This window comes from Schistocerca cancellata, chromosome 6 (assembly GCF_023864275.1).
Source record: "Schistocerca cancellata isolate TAMUIC-IGC-003103 chromosome 6, iqSchCanc2.1, whole genome shotgun sequence".
Taxonomy (NCBI): Eukaryota; Metazoa; Arthropoda; class Insecta; order Orthoptera; family Acrididae; genus Schistocerca; species Schistocerca cancellata.
In genome coordinates, this window is record NC_064631.1 from 574,482,240 (window position 1) to 574,498,059 (window position 15,820).

Here is a 15,820-nt window from a genome sequence, read left to right on the forward strand (position 1 = left end):
CTTCTAAGGTCATCAGTCCCCTAGAACTTAGAACTACTTAAACCTAACTAACCTAAGGACATCACACACATCCATGCCCGAGGCAGGATTCGAACCTGCGACCGTAGCGGCCACAGCAGAGTCCCACTAATCCAAACCCCGGTAATCCGAATGCTTGGCTAATCTGAGTATGAAAAATGTTAGTCTATGTATGGAAAACTGCGCAGTAAACAGCTGTACATACACATTATTTTAATTTACACAGTACAGTAAAGATGTATTAGAAAAATTGGCAAGAAAACATTAGGTTTAAACAACGCATAACGATGAAAGGACAGCTGTCTAACTTACTAAACTACAGCGGACATTTTATCCATACTTTTTAGATGACAAAAACACAGTCATTGTTTTTCGGCGTAATGAAGACAGTCTTTTATATGTTTCATAGTTGCGCATCACATCAAAATCAGCAGGTGTAGCAGTGGTCAGTTGCTCCAAATAATGTAGCGCGAGATCAAGGGCTTCTGCTGTGTCACTGGTGTCACCAGCTCTACTTTGTTACTTTCAGGTCCATTGTCACTTCCATTGCAGCAGTCCACTTCTTCCTGGTCTCGAGTCACAGCAGCAACTAAATCAGCGTTAGTAAGGTTCTCCATACATGCCCTATCCACTGCCATCCACTCATCTATGTCTCCTTCACTAGCTTCCTGTATCATTTGTAGTAGATTTTTCTCTTCATTTTCCACTAGGTTGTCCTGAAATTCAAGAGATGTCCACAGTTTTCTCCATAATTTTCTCAGAGTATTTTCTGAAATATTCTGCCATGCCTCAGCAGCCCAATAAACAACATCCATCACATTGGTCCTTTTTATTTTGTTCACTAAAGGAATGCTACCATCTTGGCTCAGATTTCTTAAAAGCTGTTGTCTGTAAATCAGTTTTAATGTTTGCAGTATGCCATCGTCCATCGGTTGTAGAAGTGGTGTGACATTCGGCAGCAAAAACTCCACCGCAATTTCTCCATCACATAATTCCTCAGTGGCGCGTTGTCAATCAAAAGGACTGCATGGGGAGACAAACGATTTTCCTTAGAAAACTGTCGAACAGAGAGAACAAACTGACGTGATTCCATTCTTTGAACAGTTTACCATCCACCCAGGCTTTTTCCTGGTTGCGATAATATATGGGCAGGGACTTCATGTTGCAGTTTGGGCCAAGCAGATTTGCCGGTCAGCATTAAAGGCAGCTTGTGATTACCAGCAGCGTTGCTGCACGCTAATAAAGTCACACGATCTTTGCACGCTTTAAAACCAGGAGCAGGCTTTTTGTTTGCAATGCCCTAAAATTAAGGCCAGTCTTGTCAGCGTTATGAATTTGTTGGGGGACAATACTTTCCCTCTTTTATCATTTTTTCAAACTCACCCAAGTATTCCTTCACTGCATCACGGTCAGAAGAAAGCTTCTCTCCAGTAATTATTAGCTGAGGGCTTCCATGACTTTTCTGAATCTGTCCAACCAACCCGTTCTTGCACTAAAAGACTCACCACCATTCATTAACTTGTTCAGGTAAACAGCCTTCTCCTGAAGCAGTGCTCCACTCAACTGAGTTCCCCTTTCTCTTTCCGGCATCAACCAAAGGATAAGAGTTTCGTCCACTTTATCGTACTGGGTTTCAAAGACTGACGAATTTCGAGTGTTTTTCCCCGAAGATGTTGCACAGGACTGTTCAAGGTTCACTCAGTTCTTCTTCCAATCACAAATGGTTGCTTTACCAGCACCCAGTTCCGTTGTCAGTTTAGATACATTCTCACCATTATCTATCCACTTCAAAGCATTCGGTTTTTATTTGAGAGATAGCGTTGTTTGTTTCCGTTTACTCATGACGGAAATACGCACACCACTACATCTGAACAAATACAATACAACTGTTACGGGTGCCAGCAATCGGTAACTAACACAACCAAGCGCTTTGCGAGCCAACTGGCAGTGCACTGACCTCAGACATTACAAAGCTCTCAACAATGCACAGCAACAAGGGCAGGAAATGAGAGTGAGCAATTGTTCCTATACTTGTTCCCATTTGTTACCATGGTGTACCTACTTATCTGCTTTGTATACTTCATTCTAGAAACTAGTCACCATAATTCCAGCTAATCCGAACAAATCGGTAATCCAAACAAGGTCCGGTCCCAATTAGTTCAGGTTAACGGGACTCTACTGTAGTCCTCACAAAACACGCTGCGATAAACTGGCAAATTCCTCAAGAAAACACAGAACTCACTGGATGGTCTCAGATTTCTTAGAAGCCTCTTCAGTAAACAAATTAGCACGGAACAATACAGAAACCTGCAACGAACAATTGCAACAAAGAAACTGACATGAAACTACAACAAAGTGTAAGAAATAACTGCAACAAAGAAAGTGAAAAGAAATAACTGCAACACAGACAATAGAAATAAACATTGTAACACACAAATTAGTAAGAAACAATTTCAGTGAAGACATACATTGCCCTTGAAAGTTTAAAAAAAAGATTTTTTAAAATAAAACCTGTCCAACTTAAAAGTGGAAGCTCTCCTTTACAGAGAATATAGTACTATATGGTACTAATCAACAGAAAAAAAATCTAATTTTTCTGGATTGGAAATTTTGGAAAAAAATCTGTAAATTATAAAAAAAAAAAAAATTCAAAATGTGACAGTAAAGGAACTTTGACAGATATGTCCAAACACAGGATTCCATTGTAATCATAAAGCAATTACCTTTCAAATAAAAAAAAACTAACAAAATATCTAGAATTGTTACAGAGATACAGCAATTTAAAAAAATTTTCAAAATTTGCATCTTCAAAATTGTGTTCACAGTGTCATCTTTGGTGGCCTCTACACCGGGGCAGGAATTTTTTTGGAGAAAACAAAAAAATACGTGTTTCTTACTTATCCCTGAATTTTAAGATATGCTAAATTCAATAACATCCGAGGCTATGAAGGTAACCCCCTGCCTGAAGTGATACAAATTATGCCTGTGGCTGGAGTACTGATAGTTTTTGCATCATCTGTAGTGATGAAATCACCACCATAAAAAAGGATATCATATATATTCATATTTTTCTACTGATTAATGAAACTGAAGGTCATTGAAATAGCCAAAGATAGCTCCTCATATTTACATCAAATAAATGTTGGGAAAAAAATGCTTAATGTGACCATTTAATATGCTATCTTCATTTAATGAATTTGTCAGCACACCATACGAGGGCTGTTCAAAAAGTAAGGTGACTTTTCAAATTGCGTGGGCAACGTACATTCGATTATCGATCTTAATTTTTGTTATGTTAGTACACGTGTCCCGAACACGTGTTCACAGTGGCATACGGTGAGTCTGCTCTTTTTAAAAAAAAAAAAGGTTTATAAGTGGTACAAGCTCTTCCAAGATGGCCGAGAAGATGCCCATGACAAACCTCGCTTTGGACCCCCAGCACACCAACAGATAATAACATGAAACCTGTGAAGAAAACTGTTTTGTAAAATCGTCAAATTACTGTAAGAGAAGTTGCAGAGGATGTTGGCATATTGGTCGGTTCATGTCAAGCAATTTTTTCAAGTGTTTTGGGCATGAGAAGTGTGTCAGTGAAGTTTGTTCCAAAACTTCTCGAAAAACCGGCACATGAGCGTTGCTCAGGAGCTCTGTAATAACGTCAATGATGATTCTGATTGACTCAAAAGGGTCATAACTGGTGATGAAATATGGGTTTACGGTAATGACGATGAAACCAAAGCCCAATCGTCCCAATGGAAGTATCCCAGAGAGCCAAGGCCGAAAAAAGCACATGAAGTTCGACCGAATGTCACAGTTTTGCTCACTCTTTTTTTTATTTATTATTATTATTATTATTATTATTATTATTATTTCTTTCTTTCTTTTCTCAGACGTTATGTCTGGTCAAAAGTGGAAAGTGACGCGGACCTTGATCAAGCGTGACTTCCTTTTAACTGTACGGTATATGTTATATTGCATTTAGGAACTTTCGGGTGATTGAACATGTATCAATAATTACGGATTTCTGTAGTTGTATATATAAGTTTGGATGTAGCTGTATTGCACTGATGTACTGGTGGATATTGTGTGGTATGACTCCTGTAGTTGATAGTATAATTGGTATAATGTCAACTTTATACTGATGCCACATATCCTTGACTTCCTCAGCCAGTTGGATGTATTTTTCAATTTTTTCTCCTGTTTTCTTTTGTATATTTGTTGTATTGGGTATGGCTATTTCGATTAGTTGTGTTAATTTCTTCTTTTTATTGGTGAGTATGATGTCAGGTTTGTTATGTGGTGTTGTTTTATCTGTTATAATGGTTCTGTTCCAGTATAATTTGTATTCATCATTCTCCAGTACATTTTGTGGTGCATACTTGTATGTGGGAACGTGTTGTTTTATAAGTTTATGTTGTAAGGCAAGCTGTTGATGTATTATTTTTGCTACATTGTCGTGTCTTCTGGGGTGTTCTGTATTTGCTAGTACTGTACATCCGCTTGTGATGTGATCTACTGTTTCTATTTGTTGTTTGCAAAGTCTGCATTTATCTGTTGTGGTATTGGGATCTTTAATAACATGCTTGCTGTAATATCTGGTGTTTATTGTTTGATCCTGTATTGCAATCATGAATCCTTCCATCTCACTGTATATATTGCCTTTTCTTAGCCATGTGTTGGATGCGTCTTGATCGATGTGTGGCTGTGTTAGATGATACGGGTGCTTGCCATGTAGTGTTTTCTTTTTCCAATTTATTTTCTTCGTATCTGTTGATGTTATGTGATCTAGAGGGTTGTAGAAGTGGTTATGAAATTGCAGTGGTGTAGCCGATGTATTTATATGAGTGATTGCTTGGTGTATTTTGCTAGGTTCTGCTCGTTCTAGAAAGAATTTTCTTAAATTGTCTACCTGTCCATAATGTAGGTTTTTTATGTCAATAAATCCCCTTCCTCCTTCCTTTCTGCTTAATGTGAATCTTTCTGTTGCTGAATGTATGTGATGTATTCTATATTTGTGGCATTGTGATCGTGTAATGGTACTGAGTGCTTCTAGGTCTGTGTTACTCCATTTCACTACTCCAAATATTGGTATAGCATAAGCAATATTGGTATAGCATAAGTATTTATAGCTTTTGTCTTGTTTCTTGCTGTCAATTCTGTTTTCAGTATTTTTGTTAGTCTTTGTCTATATTTTTCTTTTAGTTCTTCTTTAATATTTGTATTATCTATTCCTATTTTTTGTCTGTATCCTAGATATTTATAGGCATCTGTTTTTTCCATTGCTTCTATGCAGTCGCTGTGGTTATCCAATATGTAAGCTTCTTGTTTAGTGTTTTTTCCCTTGACTATGCTATTTTTCTTACATTTGTCTGTTCCAAAAGCCATATTTATATCATTGCTGAATACTTCTGTTATCTTTAGTAATTGGTTGAGTTGTTGATTTGTTGCTGCCAGTAGTTTTAGATCATCCATGTATAGCAAATGTGTGATTTTGTGTTGGTATGTTCCAGTAATATTGTATGCATAATTTGTATTATTTAGCATGTTGGATAGTGGGTTCAGAGCAAGGTAGAGCCAGAAAGGACTTAATGAGTCTCCTTGGTATATTCCACGCTTAATCTGTATTGGCTGTGATGTGATATTATTTGAATTTGTTTGTATATTAAGTGTGGTTTTCCAATTTTTCATTACTATGTTTAGGAAATGTATCAATTTAGGATCTACTTTGTATATTTCCAATATTTGTAGTGACCATGAGTGGGGTACATTATCAAAAGCTTTTTGGTAATCAATGTATGCGTAGTGTAGCGACCTTTGTTTAGTTTTAGCTTGATATCTCACCTCTGCATCTATTATCAGTTGCTCTTTACATCCTCGTGCTCCTTTGCAACAGCCTTTTTGTTCTTCATTTATAATTTTGTTCTGTGTTGTATGTGTTATTAATTTCTGTGTAATGACTGACATTAATATTTTGTATATTGTTGGTAGGCATGTTATAGGGCGATATTTAGCTGGGTTTGCTGTGTCTGCTTGATCTTTAGGTTTCAGATAAGTTATTCCATGTGTAAGTGTATCAGGGAATGTGTATGGGTCTGCAATATAACTGCTGAATAATTTAGTTAGATGTGAATGTGTTGAGGTGAACTTCTTTAGCCAGAAATTTGCTATTTTATCTTTTCCAGGGGCTTTCCAATTGTGAGTAGAATTAATTGCTTGGGTGACTTCATGTTGTAAAATTATCACTTCGGGCATCCGCGGTATCATCTTGTATGTGTCTGTTTCTGCTTGTATCCACTGTGCATGCCTGTTAACAGTACCGCGTTTGACCATATGTTGCTCCAGAAGTGTTCCATGTCTGTTATGCTTGGTGGATTGTCTATTTTAATGTGTGTTATCTATTGTCTGGTAAAATTTCTTTTGGTTTATGTTGAATGTTTGGTTTTGTTTCCTTCTATTTTCACTTTTTTTGTATCTTCTAAGTCGGTTGGCCAATGCTTGTAATTTCTGCTTCTTTTCATCTAATTGCTCTATCGCTTCTTGTTGTGAGATTTTACCTAACCTTTTTCATTCTTTGTCTGATATTTCATTTCTTATAAATTGTGTTAGCTGTCCGATGTCTTTTCTCAGTTTTTCTATTCTGATCTGTAGCCTGTGTTGCCATGCTGGTTTTGTGGGTTTCTTCTGTGTGTTGGTTGGTTCTGATCTCTGCCTAGTGTGTGTATTTAGTGTAGTGAGTGCTCCTATATAAACCAGTAGCTGTAACTCTTCCATAGTTGTGTTTTCATTTATTTTGTTGTGTATGATTGTGTTGATAGTTTTTATTGTTGTTTCGACTTGTGGGTTATTTGGCGGTCTATGCATGAATGGTCTAATGTCTGTATTTGTGTCATGTATTCTATATATGTCAGCTGAAATTTCTCTTGTATATCTAACATGTGGGTCACTTCGTGTTCTATTTGTGCTTGTTCTGGTGGCTGTCTTAAGATTTCATTTTCCTCTGATTGTTTAATTGATGCGTGTTGGTCTTTGTTTGTTTGCTCTGGGATGTTTAGAGTCCATTACTGTATTTTCTTCTTCTTCTTCTTCTGATTGCACATTATTTTGTTCCAGTATTTGTTGTACTTGATGTTTGATGTTTTCTAATTCTGACTGGGGTATCCTGTTATTTTTTATTATTACACAGATCTGATCAGCTAGTCATTGTTCTGTTAAAAATTTTAATTCTGGGTATCTGGTAATAAATGTTGTGTATACTTGTGATCTGTATCCAGTTGTGTTGGTTCCTAGGTTTGTTGCTTGGTAATTACAGAACATGAGGTGTCGATTAACTTCATCTGACCATCTCATCCTCTGTCTTTGTTTTCCTTCTAGAGTGGTTGCAGGAAGCATATCCTGCAAAACACCTCTATTTGGATTTAAATCATTTTCCAGTTGGCTAGCAGTGTCGTCACCATTGTAGGCGGGCATAGGGATCAAGCGTCATTCCCGACCATGATGGCGCTTGTCCGAGGCTTCTTTAGTTCTGACCTGAACCAAGTGATCACACTAAAAGGGGGGTTAGCCCTATGATTTGTTCTTTTCGCCGCCTCTTACGACTGGCAGAACATACCGGAGGCCTATTCTTTTCCCAGGCCTCTTATTATTATTATTATTATTATTATTATTATTATGTTACCCCCAAGTTACTGTGGTTTAGTGCATCATGAATTTTTGATTCAAGGTCATATGGTCAAAAAGGAGTATTACATTGACGGTATGCACAGTTTGCAAGAAGCTATATGCAAAAGAAGTCCGGAATTGTGGAAAAACAATTCATGGCTTTTGTATCATGACAACGCTCCTGCTCATTCGTCGTTGCTTGTGACAGATTTTTTGGCAAAAACAACATGACAATCATGCCTCAGCCACCGCATTCACTGGATTTGGCCACCTGAGACTTTTTCCTGTTCCCAAAACTGAAGAGACCTGTTAAAGGATGGAAGATTTACAACAACTGAGGAAATAAAAAAACTGCATCGCTGGAAGTACTCAATGTTCTACCAAAAAGTGCTTTATGAGAAGTGCTTCATGATTGTAAGAAGCGTTGGCACAAGCTTATTTTATCTCAGGAGGACGACTTTGAAGATGACAACGTGAATATTGATGAATATATAAATATTTTTTCATAAAAATATGAAGTCACCCTACTTTTTCAACACACCTTGCATAATAAATGCTTCAATTCAAGTGTGATCAGTTGTTTCAACATTTGCCCCTCTATAAAGACTTTTGTCTTCACTGTTTATATCAGTTAATCAGATATAATGTCATACATTAATTATTTGCTAGTAATGACACGTGACTATGTAATGCAGGCAGAAATTCAGCAGCACAATATACATATCTCTCTCTCTCTCGCTCTCTCTCTCTCTCTCTCTCTCTCTCTCTCTCTCTCTCTCTCTCTCAAACACACACACACACACACACACACACACACACACACACACACACACACACACACACCCCTTTTGTAAACACCCCATGTGTAGTATTAATGAGAGAGGTGTAAACCTCTGAACCGTGTAGTGGAAATAAAATAAATTGTGGCTGGCAACAGTAAGCTTTTAGTTTCAATTAGTTTCAGTATTTTGTCGATGCACCTGCCAGATGTGCATTTTGCATATATGTTGAAATTGTAATTGCAAGACTGACCACACTGCAGTGTCTCTCTCTCTCTCTCTCTCTCTCTCTCTCTCTCTCTCTCTCTGTGTGTGTGTGTGTGTGTGTGTGTGTGTGTGTGTTGGGGGGGCGATGTTTTCAAAAGCTAACATGTTTTCATTCTTTATTGTGTACCTGTCAATGACTCAATGATTCTACTATTCGGTGAGTGGCCTCCTCTATTTGTAAATTATTAAATAGTAACTTTCAGTTTCACACAGTGAAGCTGCTGTTTCTCCTTCTCCATCTCCCTTTTTACTATAATAATAATAATAATAATAATAATAAAAACACCCTTTTCAAAACCGCTACTTTAAGTTCATTATTGAACAAAAAAATATATATTTCACAATATGCTTCTCTGCTATGAGTAGTCAAACAAGATCATTCTGAACTGTGCAACTACAAGTTACGCAATTACAACAAAATCTGTGTTTCAGAAGGCTTTATAACCGCATTCAATGGTAATTCATAAACTATGGCCAGATTTATCTGAACATCAACTTACAGTTTTTTAGTGTAACTGCCATCACTTAGACGAACAACAATGTTTGGTAAATCTCTCCAATCAGATCCAACACCTGTAGGAATGTTCGCAATACGAGCTTCAATTATAGGTGCCATTTCTTTGCAGATGTGGTCACGAAGTATTGGCTGATACTGGTTGCCACGAACCTGCACAAGATTAGACAACAAGATTTTATTAAGTTTAATTCATTTTACGCTTTGTTTTTTCATATCCATTCATCAGTACATACCAGTCGCTGAAAATGTGTTAATGGCTCTCCCCCATAAGACATCTCTTCTTTCTTGTGACCATTACGAATTTCTGGCAGATCGGACATAGAATCCCTTACTGTTATAGTACGCCTTGGTGCCGAATCCACCCATTTGCAGTTAGAAGTAAACTGTAAAAGAAGAAGGGTCAACTTCGAAAACCTGAGGGGCCTCTTCTTATGTTTGTGAACAGGCTTACAAATACTTACTGCTCAGTTATATTGTTCCAACAGTAAGCTATGACTTAAACATCGTTAAATATTCACCAAGCCACATAGATTACAATTCAGGAAAAGAATACATACTGGAGTGACTACACTTCTGTGTTGCATAATTTCCAATTTTTTAGCATCTTGTCCTCAGATTCTTTGCTTACTTTGTTTTTCCATGGGTTTACCTCGACTGTGTAAGTTATTTGCAGAAATTGGGGACTATCTTTCCAAATTAATTTAATACATAGGATCCTGACTGTTTTCTGAGACATATTATACCAGCATCTCAGTAATTACAATTGTATTTAAATTCAAAGACTCTCAAAGTGATAAACTGGGAGAAAGTAAGTGAGGGAGTTTTCCAGTCCACTGCACTCAGCACTAATTTTTGTTTATGAAGAAACTATTAATAACAGTCTTGGAATTTGGAAGATATGTCAATTTTTAAGGCAGGAAAACTTTTTGCCCATATTTCACCTCTGCATTTGACACAAAAATGTCCTTCAATGTTATAACAATTACATTGATAATAACAGACAAAATCTGCTTTCATACTGAACATCAGTTCTTGCTGCTTGAAATTTGGAGGATTTTTGTCATACACTGTCAGCACAAATGTTGCTTAGTCTGCCAGTCTGGCAGAAGTAAAGCTGTGAGCACCGGGCGTGAGTTGTGCTTCGGTAGCTCAGATGGTAGAGCACTTGCCCGCGAAAGGCAAAGGTCCCGAGTTAGAGTCTTGGTCAGGCACACAGTTTTAATCTGTCAGGAAGTTTCATATCAGCGCACACTCCGCTGCAGAGTGAAAATCTCATTCTGAGAACTGTTATAATTGTCAAATTAACTCACTGAATCATAGTGAGTGATCACAACTATGATTCATGGGAAATTTCAATGAAAACAAATTAAAGAACATAGGTGCCTAAAATTTCTCTTGGGGTCTACCAGGTGACTGCCCCGTATGAATGGACTAGATATAATATCTCTAGTGGAATGAGATGTGTGAGACAGTACTACACTACAGATCCAACACTGTAACATAGAGCACTGCAGTGAAAGCATTTCTGAAATATTTAAGAAACATAGACAGCTCACAGATAAAATCCTCATAAATTGTAACACTTAGAGCATCAATATTGTGCAGATGTAAGAGTAAATTGCTGCTTGAGGAACATTTTGCATGTTGCTGAAATTGCTTTGTCTTGTTGTAATGTGGAAGCAGTTTCTTTTGGTTGGTTTAAGGATTACAGCCTAGTATGCAAAACCCGAGGAAAGAAAACCCCAAAGTCTAGTGAATGTCAACAAAGCCCAGAAAAGGGAAAAGGAAGAAGAAAAGGGGGAAAAGAAGAAAGGCAGGCAAGGTGCCCCATTCAGCGAGCAGCCAGAGGCCCACAATGGCAGAAACTGCGATGAGGGACATATACCCCCCCCCCCTCCCCTGGCACTCAACAATACACAGTAAAGACTAGCAAATTAGACAGTGTGAAAGAAGCACAGGAAAACAGAGAAAGAACACAAAGTCAGGCAGAACAAACAAGAAAGGGAGGAAGAGGAAAAGATCAGGTAGGGTGAGGGCTGGGGCAGGCCAGGGTAGAAGAAGCAACAGGGCATCCTGCCAATCCCTCAGTGGGCTGACAAGGCTGAGGTGCCCTCCCTTAGAGAGAGTGATAACCCCCCCCCCCCCCCCCAAATGAACAATCTGTAAAACCAAGTCAACTACTTAGGTATCGTCTGCTGGGAGATTAAAGAGTCTGCCGCAAGGAGGTTAGGTTAGGTTAGGACAGTCCAGCAAACTATGGACCACCGTCAAATGGCCACCACCACGACAGTAAATGTAAGACCTCCACGAATTTGTCGTCTCCTTTATTCCCTGTAGTTTGTCAGGCAAAGTCTGAGTATGTCATTCTATATCCCCAATCCTTAGACCTTGATGGCATCATACCAATCTCTGAAGTCGGGTGGCCGGTATCTAATCTGGCCTGCTTGTCAGCGAATTCATTCACAAAGATCTCAACATGACCCAGGTCCAGAGAAAGCCACGAAGCAGCCACATTGAGGGAAAAATGGGAATTGTGGAGAGTCAAGACCAAGGGATGGGTAGGTTAACACTGTCAAGAGCTATAAACTACTCTAAGAGTGGCTATAACTGAGGAAGGACTCCGCAGTGCAGGAACAGATATGCCCATATGCACGAGAGATGGCTACCAACTCCACATTGAAAAACTGCAGCCATCCCACAGGAATGCAAGCAAAGCCAGTGTGACCGGCAACCATCAAGCCTTAACTATAGACTACTTCTGAACCCTGAAACATGGCGAGAATGGAGAACTGATCGTAGAGTGCCTCAGGCCGAGCTGAGCCTTTTGAACCTTGTGATAGGTCAAGACAGAACTGAACAGATGATGCACCATGGTGGAGCAAAAGCTGGAGTTCTGTAAAAAGAAACCAGACATAAATGGCATTAATAAGCCCAGACCTGGATGCCATTATAGGAGGCAAATCTCTGTATCTGGGAAGAGGAGGCGGTAGGTTGGGTGCTCCAGGAAGTATTGAATGTGTAACGCGTTGGCACAGAACCCACATTGGTTGAACCTCTGCCTCCACTAGGAGGGCAAGTCCAAAATGTACCAATTGCCAGTACTAGTCCACAGTAGCATTTCAGGTCCAGCAACTGTAACATCAAATGTGACTCCGAGCAGTACGCAAGACTCCTATAATCTGGATTGGACTGGACCAAGCTTTCTAGAGCAATATCAGAGTACAGCAGTCCATACCCCAGTTGGTATTGCTGACTCAGTTGGTATTGATGAGACATTAAAAAGAGTGTTGAGCTGCAACCAACAAGTCTGCTTTAGTTGACAAGGATGGGGAAGCCATGTCAACCGGGCATCAAAGACCAGTCGCAAAACAGTATGAGAGTCCACCACATTGAGGGGCCGGTCATCAAGGTACAAATACAGATCAGGATGCTCTGTACGGCAATGACAGAAATGCCTAACACAGATCTTTGCAGCTGAAAACTGGAAGCCATGAGTAACAGACCAAGACTGCACTCTGCAGTCTGCATTCAGCAATGCCCGTCACAGATGAACAAAAATAAATGCAAAAGTCATCAGCATACAAGGAGGGAGACATCATAGGTCCCAACAGCTGCCACCAGACCACTGGTAGCCACCAAAGAGAAAGGCACTCAAAACAGAACCCTACGGAACCCCATTCTCCTACAGATGGGAGGTGCTATGGGAGGTACCAACCTGTACTTGAGAAGTGTGACATGAAAGAAAGTTCTGGATAAAAATCGGGAGTGGGCCACAGAGGCCCAATTCATGTAAGATGGCAAGGATGTGTTGGCGCCATGTGGTATCATTTTAGGATTTAAGGATCCAATACAGCCTGCAACTCACCATACATTCAAGTAACTTGCAGAGGACATTGGTTAAACTGATCAGATCATAGCCGTCCATCTGAGGAGGCACTTCACCTATTTTCAAAACTGGAATAATGACACTATTTCACCACTGGGAAGAGAAGTCCACCTCACTCCACAGACAGGTTAAAAGGACATGTATACAATGTCGGCTAGCCACCGATAAGTGTCTAAGCATTTGTTTGTGCACCCAGTCCGGTCCCAGAGCCATGCTGAGGCAGAGAGCAAGGGTGCTGGCAAGTTTCCACTCACTGAACGGTGCATTGTAAAACTCCAGACGACGGGGAACGGCAGTTGTTCCAGATGGTGTGTGAGAAGATGGAATGCGAGCGGACAGTGGGCACACACTGAGGCCAGGGTGAAATGCCAAGCAAAATACTCAGCAACAGAGACCAGGCTGGTGAGGATAATCTCATTCAGGGAAACTCTCGGGACACCAGTAGGAGGATGGCAGCCAAAAATGCGCCTATTTCTGCCCATAGCTGCAAACAGGGAGTATGCTGCCATATGGCAGTGACACATTGTTCCCAACAAATCTGTTTCTGGCATTTAATTAGGTAATGGGCCTGGGCACGAAGCTGTTTAAAGACCAGGAGGTGGTCGAGGGATGGTTACCATTAGTAGCTTTGGAGGGCACGATGACACTCTTTAATAGCCACAGCAATTTCAGTGTCCAAAAGGGACAGTGTTCCTTGGGGTAGATCCAGAGGAAGAGGGAATCACTGAAGGAGATGCCGAAAGGATAGGAGAGTGACACGGGAGAGTAGCAGTTGCTGTCATGCACTACCTAGAAAAGTTTTATTCGCAATACTTACAAACCCAAGGAGAATGTTGTGATGACAGACAGGCCAAAACAAATGTTCCATTGAACCATTAAACATACATAACTGGCCAGTCACTCAAGGATGTACAAAAGGAATATATCGAATACTTTTTTTTATCAGAAGGGGAAGTAGAATGGCAATACCAGTGTCTCCTATTTATTACATTCCATAACACAAGTCTGATGCCCAAAATCCAAGACAGGAGGGAGCGAACCCTCTATTACACAAAAAATGTTGCCATACAGGGTAGTTGGCTTGCACGCTAATGTCTACAGCATATGAAATATGAGCAACACAAAATGAAACAAGTAACAAACATTTATTAAAAAATGTATACAGAATACTCAGCTACAAGTGATGAATGATGCATGGCTCTGTAGAAGAAGTCTTAAATTCTAATCTAACCTAGCATAGTGAAACAGAACTATCTAATCTAAATTAAGTCCAGCCTGGATGGATGTATCTAACAGTACTGAGTTCTAGCTTTGAATAACAATATCACTTAAGACACTCAGCAGTTACTGTCCAAAAATCACTTGTTTATAACAGCTGGGTATACCGGCAGTAACTGATGACCCGCATCAGCAGGAACAGTAGTTGCGAAATTTTGACAAGAACTGCAACTGCTGGCAACCGAGAAAGGCCAAGTGTTGTTGGGCATCCACATTTATTCGCGAAGGGCAGAACAATCTCGCCTGCGTCACTTTGTTGGAGAAAGCAGAAAGTAGTTCCTGCTGTCAGTGCCCTCTTTGGCGACTGACACTACTACAGGTGAATGGGATGGACACTTCAGACTGTCTTGTGGCAGAAGCATAAATTTATTCCAGTTTATGAGCGACATCTATTTGGGATAGATTTGAATAGAGAGGCATCTGGTGTGGAGAGTGCCTACTTGATGTTGCCGTCTGGTGGTGTCGCTGTGTACCATGTGACTGCTCAAAGAAAAATTTAAACTATCTAGTCACATTAATGTGACCAGCTGTCAAAAGTCTGAATGAAAACCTTTTTTGCAGTGCAGACAGCTGCAAGACATGCAGGAAGAGAGTCAATGATGTTTTGGTAGGTACTGACAGGGATGTGGAGCCAGCTGACCCCAGTGCCACAGCCAGTTGCAATAGGTTTGTTGGTTAAGGATCTATTGCGCGTACAATCTCATCGAGGTGGTCCAACAGATTATCGACTGGGTTTAAATCCAGAGAGTTCGGTGGCCAGCAGAGTACAGTGAACTCATCCTTGCGCTCTCTGAACAACACAAACACTGCGAGCTGTATGACACGTTGCATTGTCCTGCTAGTAGATGCCATTATGCTGAAGAGAAAAACAAAATGCACATACGAAAATCCAGGATGGAATGATGACAACATTATGAAAATGGTAGGCTGCTAGTCAACATGCCCATACGTACACACACACACACACACACACACACACACACACACACACACACACGCGCACACACGCACACCTATGCATACACACGATATTGTCTCTGGCCACCGAGGCCAGGCTGTGAGCAACTGTGCATGACAGGAGAAGCAATCTGTGTTGTGGGGGCAAGGAGAAGGCTCGGGCACAGGGAGAGGGGGGGGTTAGCAGAATAGCAGTGGGAACAGCAAAGAGCTACTTGTGGGAGCATGCACAGACATGGTGGGAAGAGGGTAGGGCAGTTAGATCTAATCAGGAGGTTAGAAGGACAGCAAGGAGGGGGAGTGGAAAAGGAGAGAAGTAGAAAGCCTGTGGGACACCAATGCATCCACTATGGCTTCTATAATGATGAAATCACCTAGGGAATGCCAAGAAAACGTTCCCCAGACCATAATATTGTTCCCTCTTACAGCCCGGACCCTTCCAAAGATTGTTACAGGGTA

The 15,820-nt window shown here is 40.2% G+C and overlaps 1 protein-coding gene across 1 annotated transcript in view; it reads right to left on the reverse strand.

The window, feature by feature from the left end:
- The window catches only part of LOC126191247 (DNA (cytosine-5)-methyltransferase 1-like), a 253,242-nt gene that overhangs the window by 23,483 nt on the left and 213,939 nt on the right, over positions 1-15,820 (reverse strand). The window contains exons 24-25 of the mRNA XM_049932057.1: positions 9,474-9,623; positions 9,224-9,390 (exon numbers count right to left, since the gene is read on the reverse strand). Of these exons, the coding sequence (XP_049788014.1) occupies positions 9,224-9,390; positions 9,474-9,623 (317 nt within the window). The remainder of the gene's footprint in view (positions 1-9,223; positions 9,391-9,473; positions 9,624-15,820) is intronic.